At 38.9% G+C, this 25,007-nt stretch overlaps 1 protein-coding gene across 2 annotated transcripts in view; it reads right to left on the bottom strand.

Annotated features, from left to right (window-relative positions):
* The window catches only part of GPR155 (G protein-coupled receptor 155), a 31,184-nt gene extending 9,225 nt beyond the window's left edge, over nt 1-21,959 (bottom strand). The window contains exons 1-11 of one of the 2 annotated variants that reach the window (XM_086615521.1): nt 21,936-21,959; nt 14,866-15,371; nt 9,703-10,102; nt 8,179-8,344; nt 6,727-6,882; nt 5,475-5,558; nt 4,033-4,153; nt 2,655-2,739; nt 2,486-2,576; nt 1,140-1,389; nt 385-486 (exon numbers count right to left, since the gene is read on the bottom strand). In XM_086615521.1, coding sequence (XP_086471647.1) covers nt 385-486; nt 1,140-1,389; nt 2,486-2,576; nt 2,655-2,739; nt 4,033-4,153; nt 5,475-5,558; nt 6,727-6,882; nt 8,179-8,344; nt 9,703-10,102; nt 14,866-15,325 — 1,915 coding nt within the window. In that variant the 5' untranslated portion in view covers nt 15,326-15,371; nt 21,936-21,959. Of the gene's footprint in view, nt 1-384; nt 487-1,139; nt 1,390-2,485; nt 2,577-2,654; nt 2,740-4,032; nt 4,154-5,474; nt 5,559-6,726; nt 6,883-8,178; nt 8,345-9,702; nt 10,103-14,865; nt 15,372-21,318; nt 21,487-21,935 lie in introns of those variants that run through there. The other variant, XM_086615519.1, reaches the window with a different exon arrangement.
* Nucleotides 21,960-25,007: the final 3,048 nt, after the last annotated feature.

Raw genomic sequence — 25,007 nt, 5'->3', positions numbered from 1 at the left:
TGAATAAGAGAATGTAAAAGAGTATGTTTAAGTCGAAAACTTGAGGTAGAGCAGGGTTATACATTCAACTTCCCAACATCTAAATGAGGCAATGATAGACAGGTGAAGTCTAAATGCTCAGGACGTGTTAAGATAGCTTGGTGGTAAAAAAAAAAACAACCAAAACAACTGTCCATCTTGAGCACTGAAAGACTACTAATAACTACCAGGCAGAAGAGAACAAAGACCTAAAATATGGCCTAATACCTCAATTTAATAGGAAATGTAAGTTATTCAGGTAGAGTTGAGAGAACAAGAGCCCAAACAGTTTCTTTGTGAGAACAACACACATAGATGTTGTAGAAGAGTTTGTAGTATTAAAACAAGGAGACACTACTGCTTTACCTGTCTCAATTGGAGGAACCTTGCTTTCAACAGCATTCGACACTGCTTTGCTCTCTCTAGCACAGGACAATTCACCATTTGTTGTTTGACAAGAACAGCAGCCTATTAAGTGTATACAGTAACAGGATAGTTAGCTTTCTTCACTACTATATTTTCCAAGTATAATAACATATTCTATACAGCTTTAACTATTATGCTCAAAAATAATCCAAAAGGAGAACGCAGACTTGATTATTCCAATTTGCTGAGAGGGTAAATGGGTTACACTACTAATATATAGAAATATTTAACATAGCACTACCACCATGGAAGCAACACAAGTACTTTTAACTAGAGGAAAAGCATATGGGAAGTGATCAAAAAGGCAACATACAAACAAGGAGGATTAGAAACATATTGAGTAGCAATGCTACGGGCACATAATTCATTCTCAGAGAGATGGTTTAGTGGGTAAACAATCTAAGATGCCTAGTGGACGGCATTTATTACATCCTTATCAAGATACCAATACTTACATAAAAACCATACACATGCTTTTTCTCCTGTCCGCTTCCCTCACCCTTACAGTGATAACCATCAAACTTTCCTTAGAAATGTAAACCTAAATCCTTGGGCAGTTAATATTTGGATTTTCTTCTCTCTTAGTGCATACCTGAAGGTGTCAACAACTGTCCTTCCTAGGTCAGAATTAAATTTGGAACATTATTTTATTGTATCCTGAGTAATTTATTCTTTTAGAAATCTGCTTTCGCTACCTCTTTCTGCAGATGGCTGTGCAGAAGATCCTGGAGAAGGCTGTGCAGAAGATCCTGCAGAAGTCTGAGCCACAGTGGCTGAAACTCGATTCCCCTCACTCCCTTCCACTTCAACCTCCTCCACTTGGCTACGCGGTGAATATGGGTTCAGTACCTCATAGCTTGACTCTTGCCTATTTCTGTTCATGCACATAAGTGAGATACCTGACATCAAGATACTGATGAACAGGATCACTGCTGTGGTAATTATCTGTTAAGAAAGCAAAAAAAAAAAAATACACCTAAATACAAAATAAAGGAAAATAGTTGCATATATCCATCTTTCTGACATCTGTACTTTCCTAAATATACTAACAAATGCATCTGAATAGACAGTTTTCTATACTTACTGCTCTTGCATCTTGTAGCACTGAAAGCGCAATCATGAGGCTAATTAATTTTCCTTGCCTGAGAAACTCAGCACTTTTTTTTTATTTTTTAAGTGAGGACCTCTATTTCCCATGCAATCCAAAAACATCCCCTCCTCCTCCTCCGGATCATTAGTGCTCCAGCTTAAGTTCTGTTCAGGTACCTTTTAATTCCAAAGAGGAATGTGCTTTTGTCACTCTCTGACACAGCTCTAATTTCCATGCTTTCACCAATGGGGAGCATCCTATTAATTAACCTTTCCTTCTAATCATCTGTCATCGATACCCAGAGTCCACTCTGAGGCTACTTAATACTTGTGAAAGCCCCACATGAATAATCCCCAGAGACTCACAGCCTCTCTATCCATAAGAAAGACAGAGGGAAAACATGACAAATATCTATGCTAGTGCACTTTACATCCTCTGATAAGAGGAACTATTTATTGGTAAAAACAGTAGTTCAGGCTCAGGGACTTTCAACCCATGACTGTGCAGAGAAGTCTCCCACAGTGCAAGCAGTTAGTGCTACACAGGTAATGTAGATCCTATCTATTACAGACCAGAAGCCATTAATTAGCTATTGGATAGTAACAATTTTAGATAATTATCAAGCAAGACTACAAATTAGTCACAAGGAAAAGGGCTCTGCAATTCGTTACCATTCATAAGCTTTCCTTTTAGGAAACCTACTCCCTCTTTTTCTTAAGTCACAGTTGCCTAAAGGTGAAGGTCCTTGTTCAAACAAGTTTTCCCAATGATTCATTACAGAATTATATTTTTGTATCAATTTATAGGCATTCTATAATGATACTGTTGTTACAGTAGCCTAGACTTCAACTGAAAGCTACTTACAAAAGCAGCAAACAGAGAACACAACTTCTCAATAATGTATTGGACATGGCAGAAGTCTGAAGCAATGAGGACAGAACATGTTCTTACCTGATGTTTTCCATAGAAAAAGGCAGAGTCAATACTAGATGTGTTATGTTCACCAACAATTAGTAAGATTCCCACCAGGAGTGTTGGGACTCTGAAAGTAAAATATGAACAAAGTAACATATTTAGCATATCCCACTAATTCTACAGCAAAACGTTTGAATTAACTTACCCCCATCCAGCTATGATAATAAACCCAATGGGAATCTTTACTGTTTCTCTCTTCCTCAACAGAAACAAAGAGAAAGATAGAAAACCTACAAAAAAAACCAACACAAAAGAAACACATTATTTATTATTAAAAAGGGAACTGATAATTATAGACTCTAAACAGTCTATGATGTGACCTGCCCTATAGCTCAGATACCCTTCTCAGACCTTTAAATAGTCCAAAATTATTTTTCTAGTTGTATTTTGAGAAAGTAAAATAGAAACACCTATTATCTTACAAAATCACTATTAGTAAGGAACCATTGATGAAATTCCAGAACACTTTATATTAAATACACACTTATAAATGCTTATGAGGGTTCACAAGTGTTTAAAAGATATCACAAGAACACTTAAGACACAAGTAACTGATTTATTAAGGTATCAACAGCAGTTGATCTAGACTGACAATAACATTGCATTCTGTTATGACACTTCTTTAAAAACTGACTAGTCCTTTATAAAGTCAAAGATAAATTTCACAAAAAAGTTTCACATATTTTTACCTATATAATTATATATGAGAGTATCTTCTGGGAATACCTATTCTATTCACAACTCAGCAGCTCAGCAACATTTCCCATGCAGAAGCAAAGCTAGTATTTATTTTAGGCTACACCTATCATTAGCTGCCTGTCTCAGCTAAGCTAAACACAACTTACTCCACAAAACCACAGGAATTAAACCCTTAAACTTCTGGACTCAAGAACAGTATATAAAGTCTCCTGAATACCCAAAGCCTCTCTCTTTTTTTTTTTTTTTTATCATACATGTAAGGTTCTCCAAGTTTCTTGATGTATCTTTCAACTCTTGCCTACTTTAAGTAATCCCTTCATTAATCATCTACACCTGCAGAACACACACATTGTTTTTAGAAATTGCAATCACCAAGAGAAAGAAATGCTACTTTCATATTTTCCTTCGTTCTATATTTCCTACTTTTCTGAGGCACAAGGTTTTTAAATCTTCTTAATGCTGAATAATTTAAAATCTTAAATTCTACAATAATTAAAAACTGGCAATAAGCTTTTCACTCGCTGAAGGGCAACCCACCACATTCACTCTATAATTATTTCTGCCTTGAGAGCATCTTCCTGTCTTTTGTTACACACTAGCAAGGCTGCTGCATCTAGCAAAGACAAACAAAACTTGCTCTAGGTATGAGCTTCCAACAGCAGCAGCAGTGCTGCTGGTGCTGCAGCTTGGCACAGCTCACAAGCGTGCACATCTGTAAGATCACACACAAGTGAAAGGAACGATTACTCTGCAGAACATAATCAAATTATTTCAGTACATCAAGCTTTTATTGCAGTACCTAGGTTCTGCCTAGAAAATCATACCTGTCCACAGATACGTGCTATAAAGTGAGCTGTAGAGGAATATAAATACTAGGATCTGCATGGTGACGTCTTTCTCTTTAACAATGAAATTCCATGCCACCATTCCAATGCAAGCAATAAACTGGAAAGAGAGGTAAGATGCCGTCATTTGAATTGCAAAAGCAGGATGACAAGAAAACTGAACACAGTGTAATATTGCTACAACAAACTTCCAGACTCCACCCCCAGACTGACTGGAGTGTATGAATTGGATAGTCCTCACAGCAGTGCAGCAGCTAAGCTCAGCATCATGCTTATGTCACTGACTAGGGTATCCTGTTCTCAGGGTGGGATTTTTTGACAGAAAATATATAACTCAGATAAACTGGGAGTAAGACAAGTCAGGAAAAAAATATATAATCTTAATCTTTGTATGTCCTATCATAAGTAAAATGTAAAGCTTTTGCTAAGGACAAACTATTTCTCTAAAATGATTTGGACATGAAGCTGAGGTCAATGGATGTTTGTTCAGCCAAGAATTACACAAGTTTTCACCTAGAGATACCTCATATATGACACTTTTAGTAGTGAAGGAATATGAAAAAATAGGCTGAAACTTTACGGAAACAGTAATACAATTGTTCAAAATTTAAGAAACAAAACCTAACTTTGCTGTTACAGACAAGAAGCACCTGCAACACTCAAACATGACTTTTTTCAAATGTGACTCCATGATCAGACTTCAGAGAGTTTACTATCTCTTCCCCACACACACTTTTTTTTTTGTTTTAAAAGCATAGAACACTTCAGAAAACACTACTGCACTGATGTATTACAAGCACAGGCTGCTCTCACTGAATTTAGCAGTAGTTGAACAGTTGACTTCAAGGGAGAAGGAACATGTACTCTATAGTTTTCTCTCAGTTTAAATTAGTTAAAATTAATCCAGAGCTATTTAGCTTTGCCCTTCCCTAGCCACCAGCCATGCATTTACACATCCCTCCCTTGCATCAGCACTGGCACCTGTCTGATCCCTCAGCAATCCACTTCAGGGAGCTAAACAAGGATGAAGATTTTCTATTTAGCTCCTCGAATCCGGTCACCTTCGAGTCAAACACACACTGCTCCTGATCCTGGCATTGCTGGCTTCAAATTGGCATAAATAGACATGGAAGTGCACTCAACACTATTAGGCAATAACTTACAGTGCTAAAAACATATTTCAGAAGCCATTCTCTGCTCTGATTGCTAATAGCTCTGCTTGAGAACTGTACTACCAGCATCAACTCTCATTTTCTTAAGAGTGTGTTTTAAGGCACGGAAATTGTTTAGACAAGTCACATATTAGATTCCCCTGCCCTTCTTAGATGACTACAAAGATATAACTATATAGCAACCAACCTTGTAAAATGTTAAAAATAAGACTTAAAAACCACCCTGACATCATTCTTCTCACTACTGACCTGAGCAACAAGTAGATTTGTTGTAATCATATGAGGAAGCTGTTTGTATTTCTTACTGAGAACAACAACGATAAGAGACCAGATCTGGAACACATAAGATAAAATGGAATTTAAGACTAAAACAAAAACCAGAAGAACAAGATGAGTATTCTGGCAGACTATGGTGAAATTAAATACACAACAAATCTTGACGAGTTTCTTAGCAACATGACTACTGTAGTCAGCTCCACACAATCTCCTGCCAGTCCCTATGCCTCAGAAAATAAGTCCAGAAAAAGCAATGCATCTTTGTGTTTTCATGATGGTGAAATATTTCCAGGGAGTACCAAAGGCTTGCCTCTGGTGCACAGAAGCCTGGTTATTCCTCAGGGCATAAGCAACCACAGAACAGCCTGGCAATGCAGACTTTAAACAGCTCTGCCCTGCTCCCCGCTCCCCCACCCCCCCATCCTTACTGAATCTCCCAAGATTATTTGTGACAGCAAGAGGCAGCGTTCACTTGTGGCTCCCCTTGAAGCACAGCTTCAAGACAACAGGACTTCAGTGAGACACCAACTTAAGAAAATTCCAACTTCCTCCAACATGGATGTTGTTATTTTAAAAAAGCAAACAAAAGAAACACACTCTCTGTAGCGCCTATAAAGCCAAAACACAATTGACATTGGACTTCTGGGATATCAACTCCCTTTTTAAGAACTAGGCACCCAGAACTTCCAGGGAAGGAATTTGATAAAGCAAAATTAAAACTTCCAAGTTAAACATTTTCGCTAATATTCATTAATGCTTCACTAAATAAATATTCACTGATGTTTCTGGAGCTGAAGTTTTCATATAGCCTTCATCATTGTGATATCCAAGCACCTTACATAGTTTGATGCAATTATTCCCTGTGAGGTAAGCTAGTATTGTTATTCCCCCCCCAACTCCAATATTTTTTAAAAAACAAAGAGGGACTATGGGCAAGTAGCTGACAGCTCATCCATACACACATTTCATGTATCAGGCAGCCAAATCCCAAACTCAAGCCCTTCACCAGTGCTCTAATTCACTTACTCATCTTCCTCTACAGTGCAGCTTTCCAGCTGGCCCATTGCTAAATCAAGAAGATTTTTATCATCTTCCTCATCCTTCTGCAACAGGATACAATGATGAAATGCGAGTCTCATCTTTCCATGACTCAGTTTTCTGCGTATGTACTAACACTACTCTGACATGACAGTGTGTATTTGTATTTCACTTTGGTAACACCTACCAGAGAAACGAGGCTGACAATGCTTATGTCAAAGCTAACATTCTGGAGTGCAGATGCCAGAGGGTTGGGGTCCATAGATGGAATGGTCAACAGCCATGCAGAAACATACATAATAGGTGCAGACACAAAAGTGCTTATCACCATACCTGAGGTAATCTGCAAAAAGAGTCAAACAGAAACAAAAACAGAGTTAATCAGATCTCAAGCTAAATAATCTACTTTCAGGAATACAACCACTGGCAAAATTGTACCTTTGACTTAAACATATATAGACCTTTAACAAATCACTGAGTTGTTTCTACAACAAATTATTTAGAATTCGAGCCAGAAAGTATCCATTTTATACATACAGTTAAACTTAAAATTTTAACAAGCTTCTGAAATAGTAGGAATATAGAGTTCCCTACTGCAAATTCCTACAGAGCTTTTTCATGGGTGTCAAATATAATAACGACTACAGTCTAGGGGTGGATTTATAATGTCTCGATTTACTTTTGGATGCAAAGATTCACACCGCAAATAAACAAGCAAACGTATAGTTACGCAAATACTAACATGCACCAATGCATGAGAAGAAACCACATACATTTACATTTAAGTGATTTCAATTTTGGCTTCTCATTGTCCTTCTGCTCTCTAAAATTTGCAGAGTGATTGAAGTGTGAGTTTTTACTCATACTACAGATATCTGTTTTAAAGAGATTTCCTCAGTTTGTCGGGCACAAAATTCTCTCTTTTAAGGTTTACTTTCAGTGTCTTTTTTTTTTCTGCTTTTCTTAAAAAAAACCTAAACAAACAAACCAAAACCAGATAATATTAAAAATAGTGGAAGTCAACAGAAATGTTTTAATGTCACTTGCAGCAGAAGAAAGGAAAGAGTTATAAAATTTGTATCTTAAGTTGAAAAGATAATTGATAACCTCTACTATATTAAAAAAAAAAGTTCAATGCATTTCTATTGCAAGATTTAACTGAAGGGCAACATAACAGAATCAGTTAAAGCACAAGTTCTTCCATAAGTTTTTAGTATTAAGTTTGCCCTGTTCTTACTAATTCAGTAATATAATTTTTGTTTTTTCCTACAAAAACAGTAACTCAAAGATAAGGTCTTTGGAAAACAAAACAAAACCAACAATCTCACAACAAAGATACAAGTTCTTCAAATATAAAGTTATCCTTGTTCTTCCTACTAGAGTCATAAATAAGAAAAGTATGAGGAGGACTCATTTATGAACGTGTACTATCAAGACACTCGAGACATCAGGAGAGGGTACTTTGCTTAATTAAGAATCTGAAGTATAATTTATATTTGAGATCTAGGGAAAACAAGTATATCTAAGGAGTCTATACTACAGAAAAGCAAATTCATGAAGCCTATTTATTTATTTAACTATTTCATCAACAAAGTTAAGCTCAAAGTTAGTATATATTTGGGAAAAGCTAACTACATACAATTCCTACTTCCATGTTAAATTGACTTGCAAATATTGCGACACCAGGTGCTGCAGGAAAAACTCCATAAAGAAATGCATAGTTTGATAAACTGGTGTGGTTGACTACGCTGTCACTCTTGTCCAAGAGTTCCACCATTTCTCTACACAGAAATGGCATCATAAGTCTGAAAAGAAAAAGAAAAACATAATTACAAAAATATTACTCAACTCTATAGCAATAGACTGTACTTTACGCATAAAATGAACCAAAAGAAAATTTAAGGCTTGTTTGAATACTATTCATGAAGAGCAAAACACTGACATCACTTTGGGTGATTGCCTTTACTTTTACCATGACATTCTACCAGCTGCTTAAAAATTTTGTATCACAAGTTAAACCAAAAAAACTCACATGCAAAAAAAAAGGTAAAAAATGGCAACAATCTCTGGGATATAAGCAGGTATCAGACACGTTCTTTGTATAAACCTCAGATTTAGAAAGGTAAAACATATTCAAAAACTCTCTCATTTTTCAATTGTTAAAGTAATAATAGCTATAAGCAGTCAGCAGCTTTGAAAGTTAGACCACCTTTATGTAACCTGTCTGAAATACAAGGGCTCAAGATTAACTACCCCATTCTGAAAGTTTTGGCCAGCAAAAAACCCTGCATCAAGGCTATTCTATTCGCCTTTAGCAACACTCCAGACCTCGTGCAGACTCGCTGTGCAAGCCTTACACAGGCTAGTTACATAAACTCATCAGTAAAGCAAAGTGGTAATATTAAAAAACATTTTTATCACATTCTTACAAAATTTGTCATTGAGCTGGTTTACAAACCAGGTCTTTAAGTCTGCTAGTTAGTTATACTGATATCCAAATGTATCTGCAAATTTTACAGCATAAATTTAACCACCAAACAATCGCTCTACTATGTTAATTGTAGCTCTGTAGCAAAAAAAACATTTAGTTTACCGGTAACTGAAATATATTCAAGGGAACATAATAATGGCATAAGTTCTAAATACAAATTGTAATTTATTCATACTTTAAAGTCAGACAGTTTAATAACAATTAAAGATAATTTCTAAGCTATTCTAAAATAGTAGTTTCAAACATTTACAGACAAAGCAACCAAAACCAACTAATTCAGAGATGTATTGTTTAATCCAAACAAAACACAAACACGAATTAAATAATATTTAAACTCACTCTTGTCTAACTATTTAAATAGTAAATTTTAATTTAATTTAGTAATTCCCCATACACCCAAATAAAAACAGGTGGCCTGTGGGCAGCGCATGAAGCCACAGCACCTCGATTTTTTTTTCTCTGCCAAGCCTGACAGCAGGTTTGTGGTGTGCAAAATTTCTTTTAATATTTAACAGTTGTGTACTATCAGAGTTTGGAAAGCACTCACCCAAACACTGCAAGTGAAACATACTATCACTATAATGACTTTGAGAGAAAAGCCATCTGACCAGCATATTCAGAGGTTAAAACATCTAGAGAACAAAATGACAGAAGTACATAAATTGAACTTACAGTTTAGCTGTGATGAGAAGGATCAGTGCAACAAACATACCCTTTGTCAGTTTTTTTGTTTGTCCCACCATAGTTAGTCCAAGGTAAAAAAGTGCGGAGCCAGAAAATGAACTGCCCAGTCCATCAAGGAAGTTTTCAAGGTATTCGGGAATTTTCTGGCCAAGAATAAAGTTTGAGGCAATTCCTATGAAGACCATGAATACAATTGGGTTCTGCAAAACTCGAAGGAGTGCTAGGCCCACTATTTTGATTTTGCTCTGTGACACAGTGCGATTATCCCTCCACTTCTGGATTTCACAGAAGATAAACCCAAGAGGGTTTAGCATCATAAGAGATATTGGAGCCACTAGGTAAATGTACTGGAGATATTCTGGGTAAGTGGTCTGATATAAAGCTTCAACTAGAAGACAGGAAATGAAAAGTGATGAGTGATAATGATTCAGTACAAAAAATCATTAATATTGAAATTAAGTTTTGTTGCCTGAAAACAAGAGAAAAACTATTTCATCATCCTTCAGAGGTAACTGCATTTACAATCGATATAAGAAAATGTAGTAAGAGAAGTACGCCCAATCACCATTGGGCCACAGTTGTCTAATGAACACATTAAAGGTCAAAGATTAATTATCCAACAGTATTTAACGATTCTATGAATATTCAACAGTATTTAACGATTCTATGAATATTCAACATTTACAGGAAAAAAAGATATAACGCTCTCACATGTCCTTTGAGTCATCACAAACGTCGAAAAAAAAAATTAGGCTTTTGTTGAATTGCTTTTCCTCCCTAAAAACACAAGAGTCATGGAGAATTACGTGCACCTTTGCAGGACACAAGTTGCTTCTCATCTTAGGGGAGTCTCACATCTCTGGAATTTAACCAGTTTTCAGTGGGTAAGTCAGGTGTAATCTTTCTACACTGGTTCCACACAACGCAGCAAAGCAACAACCAAATAATTAGCACATAATTATTAGTTCATTTTCTGGTACTACTCAGGACAAGAGTTATCACCGCAGTCTGGTCCCTCAAGGAACCTTAAAGCACGAGCGTTTGTTCTCATTGTTACTACATACTTGTGAGCCAAGGGTGAACTGCTGCTTATTTCTAGTTTGTGCTAACAGCACTTCAAAAATCATGAAAAGACTCTGGAAATACATACAAGATTCTATCCTAGGGTGAATTTAAAAAACCAAACTCAACATTTTTAAAGTAGGATTTTATTTTCTTTTCATTGTAATACCGTACACTAAGGGCACTTGTAAAGCTGTCAGGTCTTGAATCCTGCAGAATGCAGATATTTCTGGTCTCTCTTTCACAATTTCATGACTTCATATTGAAAAATGGAAAAGGAGAAATTACGCATATGAAGCACTTCCTCACAAAAGCAGTAAAATAATGTTTAAATTGCCATCACTGCTTCAGGTTTGCATTTTAAATGCGTATAAACAAAGAGTTCAGTTGAAATCACTTTATTTTAAAACTCCTAGGTCTATGCTGTTGTATTTCCTATATATGTATTAAATGATGAATTAAATCTACCAAAACTGCTGGTTTTCTGGTTAACAATCCAGTGTTTATTTATGTAAGAATGCCATGTTAATTTTCCAGATTTCTTTGGAATGGTAACATTTATCTTAACCTGCCTTATAACACTATTATTTCCAATAATTTTCAGAAATATGCAAAGCATGCCTTTCGTTTTAGTTTTTCCTATCCAAGTCAGAAAGAAACACATTCTTCCCCAGGCAGAAGCATCTTAATATGCAAGTGAAATTATATTTGTACTACAAAGAATACTGAAAAAAAGGAACCACCATTGCATAAATACACCTATTAGACCTTTCCATGGGGTAACTTAGCACTCTTAAAGTACTAAATACAGTTTAAGATCACTAAGCAGCAATTACCTGTTGTAGATATTTCCATTTCCCTGTACACTAAATCTGTTATTTTTCTGAAAAAGTTTTCCCTCATGACCATGTATTTCGAAATCCAAAAGATTTTTACCTTCATATTAGTTAAGTACCTGGAATGACAGGATCTACTAAGCGCTAAATCGGCATTTACTACAGACACCCTCCTCTTTAGATTGAATAAACTGACATTCTCAATTAGTTGATTTCCAATATATAAGAAAAAGCACTAAAGGTGCTTTTCTTCTTACAAGCCATGATTGAAGTGCATATACAAGAGCTACCTGTTCTAAAATCCAGAATAAATTGCTGAACAGAACTATCAAGTTTGTAGTTAGTTACTGCATTAAAAAAGCCAGTTTTAGTCACTAAATACATTCTGATAAGTAAAACCACTTTAAACATGCTGGATACTTTTTATGCAAGTCAACATTCTAAAACCCTAAAGCTTAGGGCAATGCTTTTATGCTGCTTCACACAGAACACCCATTTCAATCACATGTAAATGTAAATAATGTCTGAGTGAAAAATGTAATAAATCATTATTTTATGGCAAAATGAAACTGTATCTTTAATACAATATATTAAATTCTATAAGTAAAAGTAATTTAACTGATGTATGAAGTCACAATGCATTTTCCTGGGTAGCATAAAGTAGAACCAATGTAGATTGCTGAGCCAGAGGGGAAAAAAACCCACAAGAAATCAGTCTTGATTGAGACAGTCTTGAATAAGACAGTGAAATAATCCACAACTATCTCTGATTAAAAAATTTCTTTTTATTTAAATCAAGGTGCCTGCTTGCTGATCATAACAAAAAAAAAAGAAATTAAAGATATTTAAATACTTTTTTTTAAAAAAAAAAAAAATTTTCTATACCCCAGCTGCTCAAAATATCATATAAATCACATACTATGTTCATGCTTAATACAGTTAGCACCACTAAAGTCATGGTAACTGAGCCATCATCCATACACTTCTGCTACACCTGTGCTTTAACAATACAGCACTAAAGAGCAGATGAAGCTGTTCTGTCGGGGCTATATCATCTCACCTAGTAATAAAAAAAAAACCACAAACCAACAGACAAAGCTTTCTATTCTAGTAATTCTATCTATATTGGGGGAGTCTGCTAGCCAAACGCTGCACCAGTTGCTTTTCACTCTGAACCAACATCAGTTTGTAGTGTAGAACTGTCATAACAGTGGTTAGAGAAAAACAGAGTGGTGATCTCAGAAAATTTAATCTGTATTTTAATTTTCCTATGTGCAAATCTTTGCTATTTTTTGCTGTCGAGCATAGTGGTTATTAAAAGAAAAAAAATACATGGAATAAAAACTCAGGACATTACTTATCTATTTCAGAGTTCAAAGTGCCTTTTTAAATAGTGTTATTACAATACACAGACTTGTCAATACTGTTGTGGTTTTTTTTCCTTTACACATTCCAACTGAAGCGGCCTTTAAAAATATATTTCCATTAAAAGACTGGGTTTTGCTCAAAACACTACCTCTCATCATACATAAAAATGTAAGCAAGGCATTCTTTGTTGCCTAGTCCTGCAAACACTTCAGAGAAGCAACTACCAGTAAAAAGTTTGCACACCTGATCACATGAACTAAACACTGGTGAAAGTTTGGGATGGGAGAATGGAAAGGACAGGAAAGGAAACAAACAGCTCTACGAAATTGACAACCCTCAAGTGCCTACAGTGTTACTGTTGCATTAAGTATTCCAGTATAGCTCTTCATGAACTAAATGTTGTGAATTTGGCAAGACTGTACATAGAAGAAACATGAATAACATTTTATAAATCACGAAATTATTGTTAGATTGCATTTTTCTTCAAGCAAGTCATTTAAGGTAGAAAGAATGTTTGAACTAGAAGGATACAGTGGAAACATGTTCAGACAACCTCAAAATAAACAAGGAGAGAAACCGTGATTGGCATTGTAATCCAGTACCAAGAAACAAAGACTTAATCCTCACAGCCTTATTGGTGATACACTTCGGATTTCTCTCAAGAGGAATAAATATCAGGAGACGCAACTGAGGGAAACAAGGTATTTTTCATCCAGGAAAGAAAAATTTGCAATTGCATTTGTCTGTGTTTTATACATATCCAGCAAATTTGAAGAGAGTAAGAAAGATTCAAGACTGTCCTGAGCACGCTGGCCTGGCATAGGGAGAATAAAACCGCCAGCTCCTCAGGTGATCTAAAATATGGAGCGCTACTTGTTGTTATGCATAACCTGGAACTGCATGTTTAAGCTTCTATTTTTTTAACTGCATTTTCAATTCAGTAATCAAATATCCTGCATTTTGCTTTGCTAGAACAAACTTGCTTTCTTTTCTTTGTTCTTAACGTTGCCTGGATGATAAGAGTGATCTCAAGATCTATAACTACACAAGTTATACTCTGAATGCCTCTTTGGTTTTTGTTTGTTTTGGTTTTTAGCTCAGCTGGACTAGTGGTTAGTTACACATCCCAAGAATGGCACCACAGTCACATAAAACCCTGATTTGAGATACACAAATGCAAGTTACCACAAAACACCCAGCAATCTTGCTTTTAAAAGACAGACTTCTTCCAAGACTATATCCTAATGCATGTCTACTGGCCACAATAGAATAAAGATTAAGCGATAAAACATGATTTGCTACATAAATTATGTTAAGTAGTGCAAAATTTGTAAGTTTCTTCTGAACAGATTTAAAGTTTGTCACACACAGTCCACAACAAGTAGGCACCAACATTGTGGCTAGATGTTTTCTCTGAGCTAAACCAAGAGGGAATGCCAAATTAGTAAAAAACCCACTATAGCTATTTCAGAGGCCACAGGTACAGGCTCATACTTTGCAAAGCAAGAAATTTTGGTCTTGAGGGAAACTCTGGCAATTTTCCTGTAAGTGCAGTCTTAACCCGTAGTAAATGTAAGGTAATTTATACCAATTCTGAAATTGTATTTTAAATACTTTTTTTCTTCATCTGATTTACTTTAACATGACAAGATCACATAAACAATAGTAGTTGGATTGTTTTGAATTCTGTCTCATTCATACCAGCTGACAGTTTTCTTCCTTTACATGGTCTGAGGTCAAGAAAAACATGACTTGAGAAATGGCTTTAGATAGCTCACAACTTCAGTTCAAAAGTCAATTTCAAATTATGGAAAAATAAAAGTAAACTTTTCCAGAACACTGAAAAATAGTTTTAAAGAAGAAAGAATAAAGCATAACTACTTACCTATTGGATATCCCAGTGCAAAGTCATTGCTCTGTGTAGCAAAAATAGGGAACAAACCTGCTTTGCTAAATCTATTCTCAGGACTGGCTACCAACAATGTTAAAATGCAGACTAAGAAAAACACAGCAGCTTTGGCAACTAATATACTGTACAGGAAGGACCAGTTCACATTAGAAAAGTTAAGTACCACCATGTTTTTGAATAGTAGAGCTGGGAGTGCAAAACGGGACACAAAATTTCCCAGTCCTTTGGCCTGAGTTGTCGTGATAATGTTGGCTCTTCCAGCTATGTAGCCACAAAGAATTATTCCAAAGCATTCTAACAGAGCTGGAAAAAGTCTGCTTATTGACATAGAAGGAGCACCGCTGGTGGTGTTGAGTCCAACTTGTCCAGGCAAAGAAACAGACATATTAGCTGAAGATGAGAGGTTCTCTATATTGAAGTCTGCATAGTTATCCATTTCCTTTGACCACTTCTTCCAACAAAAAAGCTTGAAATAATCTCATCTGTGAAAGAAACAATAGTTATTTATTAACTTCCAAAACTGTGTGCATGAATACTTATGGTCTCAGGCTTGCTGCCAGAAGAGTTCACGCTTACAAACGCATTACAGATAAATAACGAGACAACTGGTAAGTAGGTACAGAGCAACAACTCTGAGAAAGAAGAATGCTGAAAAAATCATTCCATACACACATCATCTTTACACATATTCTTCTCAGAATTCCACACATATCAACAAGACAATTGATAGAGGCTAAAAATTCCCAAAGAAATTTGAGGGTAAGATGGAAATATTAAAACTAAATGTAGATTAGGCATTCAGAAAGCAAAAAATCTGCTGGAAGGAAAGAAGATATAAGAAGGAATTTTTTTTTGTTATTATTCCAGGATCTAAACATCACTTAGAATAAATTACAGCCCTTCAGCACTTTCCAGTCATTGTTTCAGAAAACAGTAATTGCTAAATTGTCAGTGTATGCTCCTTGCTTTCCTGGACTACCATTACAAGCCCAGTTAACAGAAAAGCACAAGACTCTACATACTCATTAGCAGCTTGCAACCTTTCTTACCTCCTCAGAGCACTGTCAATTCCCAACTACAATTCTCTCATATTCAACTACCAAATTGTTAGGTTTTTTTCTCTAACTCCTTTTGTTTGCCTCAGGACATCTTATCTCAGGTCCTCCCTAAACCATGTCCTATTTGGTTCTTTTTCCCTCACATAAAAATACACATTAAACTCCCAATATTAAAATCCCATCCTTGACCTCCCTTTCACTACTGCTGTTCACCTCTGCTTCCATGCGCTCAGCTTTACGCATGGTCGGGATTCCTCCTTCACCTCCATCTTTAGATCCTATTTAATCCAAGCTCTGTCCCTGAAACAGCTCTTGCCAAAATCCTGAGCAGCCAAAATCTTCTTAAGCTCTCAGAACTCACATTCCATTTTCATCCTTCATGAACATCATACACCTTTATCACAATCATCCTCTTAATTTTTGCCCTTCTCATGCCTTTCGTAATTACAGCTCCTCCTAATTCTCCTCCCATCTCTACTCGTTCCTGTAACATTTACATGGGAGGATCCTCCTAAATTTCTGTGGGTGCTGACAGCCCTCCTTCCTTGTTCCTCTTTGGTCTCCATACATCCTCTGCCTGTGTATTTTTATAAGCACTTATTAAATTATAAATAGATGAATCTTGGATCTCTTTCTAATCCAGAGCTACCTTCTTCTGTTAAAACTATCATTTCAGCCTGTCTCCAGGATCTCTTTTGTGAATATCCTGCTGTCAATTCAAGTCCAATAAGCCTGGAACTGTTCTCCTCCTGTTCTCCCAAAAAGATGCTCCCTTAGTTACTCTGTGCCGTGTACCTGTTTTGCTAGAGGTGAGTAACAAAGGTTACAGAATCCTCCAATTTGGGAGAAATGCAAACTTACTGAACTCAACTTCATCTATAACTCTGTTGTAAGGAAAATCTCCACAGTCTATCAGTATCAGTTATTTTTTTGTACATCCTTCTACAGACTCATTCTCCACACATCAAAACTCCCTTGCTTTCATATTCTTTTACAGTCTTTGCAACTTACGCCCTCTTAATCTATCATAGAATAACAAACAGAACAGCCCTTACAAGAACACAAGCATCAGGTAAGGAAGATAAGTTTGACCAAGAATTGTAGCTTCTTCACCCCGGCACAAAAACATTTGGCAAGGCCCTCTCTACCTTTGACAAAGATTTACAGATCAAATCATCATATCGCCCTTCACGCTTGTACCTTGCTTTGTGCGACTTCGACCTCTCCCAATGATTCAGTACCATATGCTAATGATACGCTTTCCAGTTAGAAAGGGATCCACACGTGACAGTGGCCAACAATCCAATTCATCACACTTATCCATATTCCTACATACAATTCTTTAGTGCAATTTAAGTATGCATTAAATTAAGTATTTATGTACAACAGATAAGTCTTTTGACTCCTGATCTTCGCTTGTTAACAGTGATACCCTTTGAAAGGGCTGACTATAACACAGCAGGTTTCGCGATGAGCCGTGTAAAGTCTGCCAATCTGGTGAAGAGAGGGCGTCAAACACCACTATTCAGGGGTCAAAAGCAAGGTCTTGCCAGAAACACTTATGGGTTTGGTGATACAGCTCTGAAACACGTGCAGTCCATCAGCTAACTCTCTTAAAATAATATGATATGACTAAATCCTAAAGTACTCTGGAAAGGAAGTCAAGATAATTCACCCCATTTCGTAGAGACAGAAACTAAGGCAAAAGCGGACTGATTTGCTGTAAGCTATTTAACATATCAGAGGCAAAGCTGAGGTTCCCAATTCCCAAACCAGCGCTTTGTACAGCACAACGGCTAGATCTCAGCGAATTAACGACTGGTTTAAGAGTCTTCCCAGCCTCGCCATCACCTGTCCTCAGGGAGCAGAGAACTCATAACAGACAGGTAAAGAAACAAGTGCAGCAACTCAGAGCAAAGGTGAGATCTTGTATGCTCTGTTTCACACCCCGGCACCCAGCATACACTTACTCATACGTAGCATGAACTCCTTGACTCGTGACTTTTATTTATGCCCAAGGCTTTTAGTACGCAGTCCTACAATGCAGGTGTAATTTATCTGGACCGAGCAGCTGCATCACCCAAATCTGTCTAGTAGCCTTGGCCACCTCTTCTCCCAAGGAAAATGAGTCTCCAAGTAGGGCTTATTTTAAAGGTTGTATTTTTCTTATGTTACAGATAATACATTCGCCTAGATGTATTTGGACCAGAAGCTCAAAGCATCATCTACTGTAGAACAATGGAAAAAACTTACAATAAATAAAGCAGTCAACAAACCATTTCTCCTACTAGTAAAACTTAAGGAAGTGATTGGGATTTGCAAAATATCCAGAAGAAGATAAGAGGCAGATTTCCAATATCAAGTTCTTGAAAGAAGCCAGCCACATTCTACACCAGCTGCAAGGTGAAAAGCAGGTTTTTGGCACAGCCCCACCTAAAATTCTTCAAGGTTGCAGCACTGCACAGAGGTAAGACTCCCAGCAATGAACACGTTCAACCTATTCCCTGCTCTGCTGAGGTATTTTTTCAGCAATAAAGACAAATATGAAGCTCTTTCAACCAAACACAACAGTTGATCTATAGCAGAAGTGTATTTTGGCTGTACCTACCCCTAAATTTTGCCACTCCTCATCCCCTGTGCCTTCCTATCCAAAGCTGTATCTTTTACCACTGTGTCAATACTAATAACAAAATTTATTTTCTGATATTTTTACTCACAAAAGCACCAGTCTACATACATTTACACAGTGGGAAGGACTTTTACCACTATAACATCTTTTCTTTCTCTCTTGAAAAGTGGTTTCAGCTATCCAGGTGTTTTGCTTGCACAGACTAAGCCTTCACAGGCTAGTCTATCAATACAGCTACACAAGTCCCTACTTCTAAACAAACATTGTGTCCAAATTAAACATCTCTCTTCCCTCTGTATTAAAATTATTATTTCTCCTCATAAAAATTGCTACAAAATATAGAAGTGGCCTTGTCTCCATTTTATAATTCAGGACTTAAATAAATATGCAGAAGACTGACTCTCCAGCTGTATCAGTCAGGAGCACTTGCTAAATTCTTTATCCTCCTCGCTAGATCAAAATGAACATGAATATACAACCACACAGCCTACAATCATCTTTTGTAAAGTGCCACAAATATTCCTGTAGCCTTGTAAAGTCAGTCAGGCCCAATTTTTGGTGAACCACATGAGTTTCAAAGAGAGAAACTGCATCACAGTAAAGCTGCTACAGGCACTGAGGGCTTTGAGCATGAATCATCTCTTCAGCTCCAGAGATGCGCACATCCTAAAACATTCACATTTAACACAGACTATCTACTGCAGAGCTGTGAGTTTTTTTCCAGAAATGCAAGCTCTTGCACAGCGTGCTGCTTAACACAGTGAACACATCTCCTGGCTCCTTTTGCTCTACAGGATACATGCATTTACACAGCTGTTGTGACATTATGTAATGACTAATTGTAGATTTAGCATACAGCCTTATCACATCCGGGGCTTAACTCAAACTACCACCTCACATGAGCAAAAATGTTTTCAATTCACAGCTCTCAATGAAATCAAAGACATTGATCTGAGGCAAAACCAAACCTTATATATTCTACACAGAAACTAATCTGTTCTCACAGTAGATGTAACAAATTAACTAGTCAAATGACACTAGAATAAGGAAACAGAACACAATGCCAAAGGAAAGCACTTAGCTTTGACTGCATAGGACATATGATTTGTAGTTGCCCCTTCAGGGACCGAGGATTGAGATTTGAATCCTCAAAAACTCAGCCACAGCTGCATTGTTGGGAACTGCAAGCCAATGAAGACAAAGCTTTTAGGAATAATGCTGCCTTATCTGCTGTCAACTCTGTCAAGAGTAGCTGCTTGCAGCCAGACCGTCAGCTTGCTTTCGTATGGAAGGATAGTGCAGCCAGCATGAGAGGAAGCCTGGTATGAAGAACAATAGACAGAAAGCAAAAAACAAGTGTAGTTTACAATTCCCTTGAAACAAACTGGAGCACTGACACTTGCCCACTTCTCTCATAGGTTGTCAGTGTTTGTAAAGCGTTACAATTTACCAGACCAGAAACTCAATTCTCCAGCAGCTGTGAGTTAAGCAACATCAAAGTTCCTCTCCAAGTACCAAAACAGAAAAGTTGCCTCTTTTTCCAGAAGGAAAGACCCCTTCATCTTCTTTTTTAATGAAAGTCAAAGACAGTATGAGAGAATAGAAGAAATACCTCAATGTACATCATCTCTGTTTTCTCATTCTCAAGCTTTCAGCTGATGTTCACTCTCAGGATAATTCTGGTGACACGGGCAAGGCTGTGCACATTGTTCATAAATTATATCCCACAATGTGACCTCATTTCCTACTTTAATGCAATTTAGTAACATTCCAAGGATGACACATTATTTTATTCAGGAGGCTGGAAGTGGAATCGGGGCAGGAAGAGTTAGTATTCATGGCAGCTCTAACACTTCATCTTCAGCTCAGACAAGAATGTAACATACACATGTTCACATAAAAGCCTATACAGAACGTAAAAAAGGAAGCAACTTTAGAAAGTTATAATGATAGAAGCGGGACAAGTGATTATTGCAGTTCCTATTCTTGCAAGTTAACTGCATTTTTTACTTTTCTCTCTACTGAGCTAAGAAAGCAGATACAGGATAATATCATAACAGCAATTAACCGAAGAAGTGGGCCACCACCAGCTTGACATCCAGAAAATGTGACAAGAAATATCAGACCTTAAATGTCTCTGAGCAGGTGTCCTTCGAGATCACGTTTCCTTTTTTCAGTGTTTTTTTTTTTCCCTACGCTGTTATTACAAGAAAGCACCTGGAGAAGCAGGGGAAGCCACGTGCAGAGAACACCCGGCGAAGCCAAGGCCTGCCCCGAGCACACGGCTGGCAGAGCTCGCAACGGGAACGCTTACAGCTACACCAGCATTAGTCAGCACAGGTGTCCACACAAAACCAAGCCGAGCAGCAGTTGCCAAAAGCACAAAATACCAAGCCAGAAAAACAAACAGAAAACACACCTCCCCGTAACTTTCAATTAGGCTCATCTTAGGGCTTGTCAACAGACACGCACTTTTGAAGCAAATGGCAAAGCATTTTTTCAAAACACAGACTATATTTTATTGCCGGCATCCCTTGAGAAGCGCCTCACCCCACTCACCAAACAGGGATGAAACATCCTGTGACTTAGGGCGAGAGAGCCACCACACAACCAACGCCCGCGCTGCCCCTTCCCCTTCCCTTCCCTGCCCACCGCCGCTCTCCTCTCCACGGCCGCCCAGCTGCCAGCACGCCGCGTTTTCGCTCGGAAACGCCCGAGAGAGCAACAAATAACGGCACTGACCTGCGTGACAGCTGCCGCCCCAGAACACACAGCTGGAGCCCGGGGGACGGAGCGGACAGCTTCGCTGCTCAGCTTTCGGCAGGCGCCTCCGCACAAGAGTCCCTACGGAGGAGCTGCACCCTGACAAGGCGAGAGCCTCGCCGAGGCCGCCGGCAGCGAGGCCCGGCAGGAGAGGAGAGTGGAGGGGAGGGCAGGGCTGGCCCGCCCCGGCCCGCCCCGCCAGCGGCAGCCCAGCGCTCGCAGCCGGCTCAGCAGCCGGCGGGGCCAGCCTGGCGCCCCCGCCCCGGGCGCAGCGCCGCTGCCGCGTACCGCCCCTCGCCCCGTGCGCCGGAGGCCAGGCCCGGGCGGGCTGCGGGCGGGCAGGGGCGCAGGGCTGCGCGGCGGACGGCGGCAGGTGGGAGGGATCAGCCGCAAGATGGCGGCGGCGGGCGGCCGGGCCCCTCAGCTGCCGGGCGAAGCGTTACGCGGCGGCAGGAGGGAAGGAGGGCAGCCGGGGCGCAGCCTGCCCCCGCCGCGTCCCTTATCCCGAGGGCTTCTCCCGCTCCCGGGAGCTGCCTTCCCTGGCGGGAGCGGAACACGCCCGGGCCGCCTCCGGCTTCCCCCCAGGGCACACCAACCTCTCCGCTGCCACCTGTGCTCAGCCGGGCCGAGGCCCCGGCCTGGCGGCGGGGCGCCGCCTCCCCGCGGTGGTAAGGAGGCCCGAGGCAGAGCCGCCGCTCGCAGATGCGGGGCCGGCCGGCGTTATCTGCCCGAGGCGGGGCTGCCGCCCTCGGCCCGGCACCGGCGGCAGGGCTGGCTCCCAGCCTTCTTCCCGCCCCGACCCCTGAGCCTTCGACACTCCTTGCAGCTTCTTTAGCAGTTAGACTGCTTGGAGACAAAAACAAAAACAAAATTCCGTGTTTTCCACATGGCATCTGCTCCTCAAGGCTGGTCGGACGGTGAATGATTTCCCCAGTAAAAACTAAAAGCTGATAATAACCAAAGATTTTCTTGCCGAAAAAGAGGATCCAGCTTTCTCATGGCTTCTCGTTTTTAATGCAATTGAGGAGACAGTGGTTTGAGCTGCCCATTTTCTAGGAACTAAGCCAGACATTGCTGCCACAAAGACAGCAAGTGTGAAATTCTGTCTCTTGTATACTTTCTTGCATAGTTTATTTGACCCAAACCAGCTTGTCTTACTTGCTAAGTGTGGCAGGTGTATGGCAATAGGTGTCCTGACTGAATTAAATGAGCTTTCCTGGCAGATGTGATGCTGTCTAGACTCTGTGTGCCCAGTAGCTTCCCCCTCCAAACTGGGAATTTCAAGCTAAAAAAGATCCGTTCCTCTTTCCCTTTCATGTAACACCCAGAGGAGACCAAAACAGAGGGGAAGGGCAAACTATCTGAAACAAAAAAAAAGATGCATGTGATTCATAATTTATGACACACTGTCTCAGATATAATAAGTTTGCTCATGTTGGTTCAGTTTACAAAGTCTACTATCAAAATACAAGAAACAAATCAGATACTATATATTAAGAAGAGCAATATCAGTAGTAACAACAAAAATAACACAGGAATTAATTGAGAGGCCAGGAAAGGATTAAGAAACTCCCATAAAAGAATGCAGACAGGGATAGAAACTTTCGGGGATAAAAATGACTGTTGGAAACTTTTTAAAATACTAGATTCTTGATATTGTGTGTCTGCTTTCATTTTAGTTTAAAGTTACTGATGTTTAATGAATTAATTTTTGTGTTGCTGCATTAAAAAAGTATACACTTAATACAGACCCCAACTGATGTTTAGCAGCAATGCTGAAGCAGAAGTCAGTGCCTGCCTTCTCTCTGCCTCAGTCCTGTCTCCATCCTGTCTCTACGTTGTGCCAACACGACCCAACCAAAAGATGAGTGAGGGCTTGTACCAAAGCTGTGCCAAGAAATGTACATTTATTGCTGGAAGGTGGTACAGCCTGTTGGGTAACACTCGCCAGCCGTAACGTTAGGGTGAAACTTTTTTTGATACAAACACTAATAAAGATGATTCTTTTGTTAATTTTTTCAACGTTACAGTTTCTCTGACACCTGACAAAGGCCACTTTGAAACTGATTTGGATTAGTTTTCAGAAGTACAGTATAACGGGATCCTTCAGATTTTTTGGCTTTCTGCCTTGGAATCTTCCCAGTAGAAACGACATGCCTAAGAGGGACATGCTCGGGGGAGTAGCAAGGGAGGCATACCAGGCTGTACAAAGAAATCTTGGTAAGAATTTATGCCTTCCCTTCTCTTGAACTCCTTTCTTCCTTCTTAAGAAGATCACTAGTGATTCAGCATTTATTAAATAATTTAAAACGTGATCATCCTTCAGTGCATTATTCTACAAGAGCATAAATTTGGCTGGATAGGCTGCTCATTGATTGCTAGTGATATCCATCAACCAACAGTGTGATTTTCTAGGGGATGAGCAGTTATAGGCAAGAGGGCTGTATTTCCATCTGAGCTCTAGCATGTACACACTCCTACATCAGGAGGGTGCACTTGACCTGAGTCTTGTGTTTTCTTTTGGGTAACACCAAGGAATGGAAATACTTAGCTAGTGTGTAAGAAAAAAATAAGGGAAAATTACATGCATGGAAATAAATAAGCAGCCACTTCTGAGATTAACAAAGAGCACTAGGGTTTGACTCCATACCCTGTTAAGAAACATGAAATCTTTATTAACCAGACTGTATCACCAGAACAGCACCACGAGTAACTAAAACACTGGATTACAGGACCAGTTCTCCACTTGGTTGGGAACTGTTAGGAATACAGTCTGTTAGCACCTTTTGACCTGGGTAATTAGCAATGATAACTTAAATGTTGGGAGTCAAGAATTCTTTCTAATGCAGTAGTGTATACATAGGGTACTCCTGCATATTCCCAAAGACTGTACAAAGTCCTGCTTCCCAGAACAGCAAAGAGTGTATTTTCTCGCTGTTCGACACCGCTGCCCCACTCACCCTATATTTAATCAAAGCTCTGTAGACTTTTTCTTTGAGCCATACGTTCTTATCTGGCCTTGAATGTACCTTTGGTTTGGGTGGAGCGTCTTTGTATTCCACCATCCTGAGTTTATCATAGTGTTTGCTTTCTTTTTCCTTTTAGCTTGTTTGTAAACTAAGGATGACAGTTGGAGACACTAGTTCTCATAGAGTTTCACCCAACCCACAGAAATATCAAAACCCCTTCCCTGCATTAATAAAAAACCCCAACATTTGGACTAGCGATGACTATAGCTGTAATAGTGTGACTAATGTATGGGAGAGGCAAGTGTTTTGTCTGTAAACTACTGAGAGTGTTACCGAAAATTCGGAATAAGAAACTTATCAACACCAATGGGATGTAGGTAAGCAGACACTTCTTTATTGCAGCGCCGGGTGCACGGGGGATATCTCCTCCTAGCGTGCGCACCTTGCGCCAAAATTAAGCTTCTTATATAGAGAGCTTATGCATGCAAATCCATTAAGTAATCATACATAAACATATTATTTCCCAAAAATTATTAGCATATTCTCCTCCCATTTCCGATTCTGTGCAATAAAAGTTAGAATAATCTAGAAATGAGTCTGGGGTGTAATATGGGTAGGTGGTCTGTGAGTCGGTGGTCGCGGTCTCCCCCTGCCTCCTTTTGCTTAAGTTCACGGTTTCTGGCAGGTACCTATAAACCG

Source organism: Tauraco erythrolophus, chromosome 8, assembly GCF_009769465.1.
Source record: "Tauraco erythrolophus isolate bTauEry1 chromosome 8, bTauEry1.pri, whole genome shotgun sequence".
NCBI lineage: Eukaryota > Metazoa > Chordata > Aves > Musophagiformes > Musophagidae > Tauraco > Tauraco erythrolophus.
This window is presented reverse-complemented; position numbering and strand designations above follow the sequence as displayed.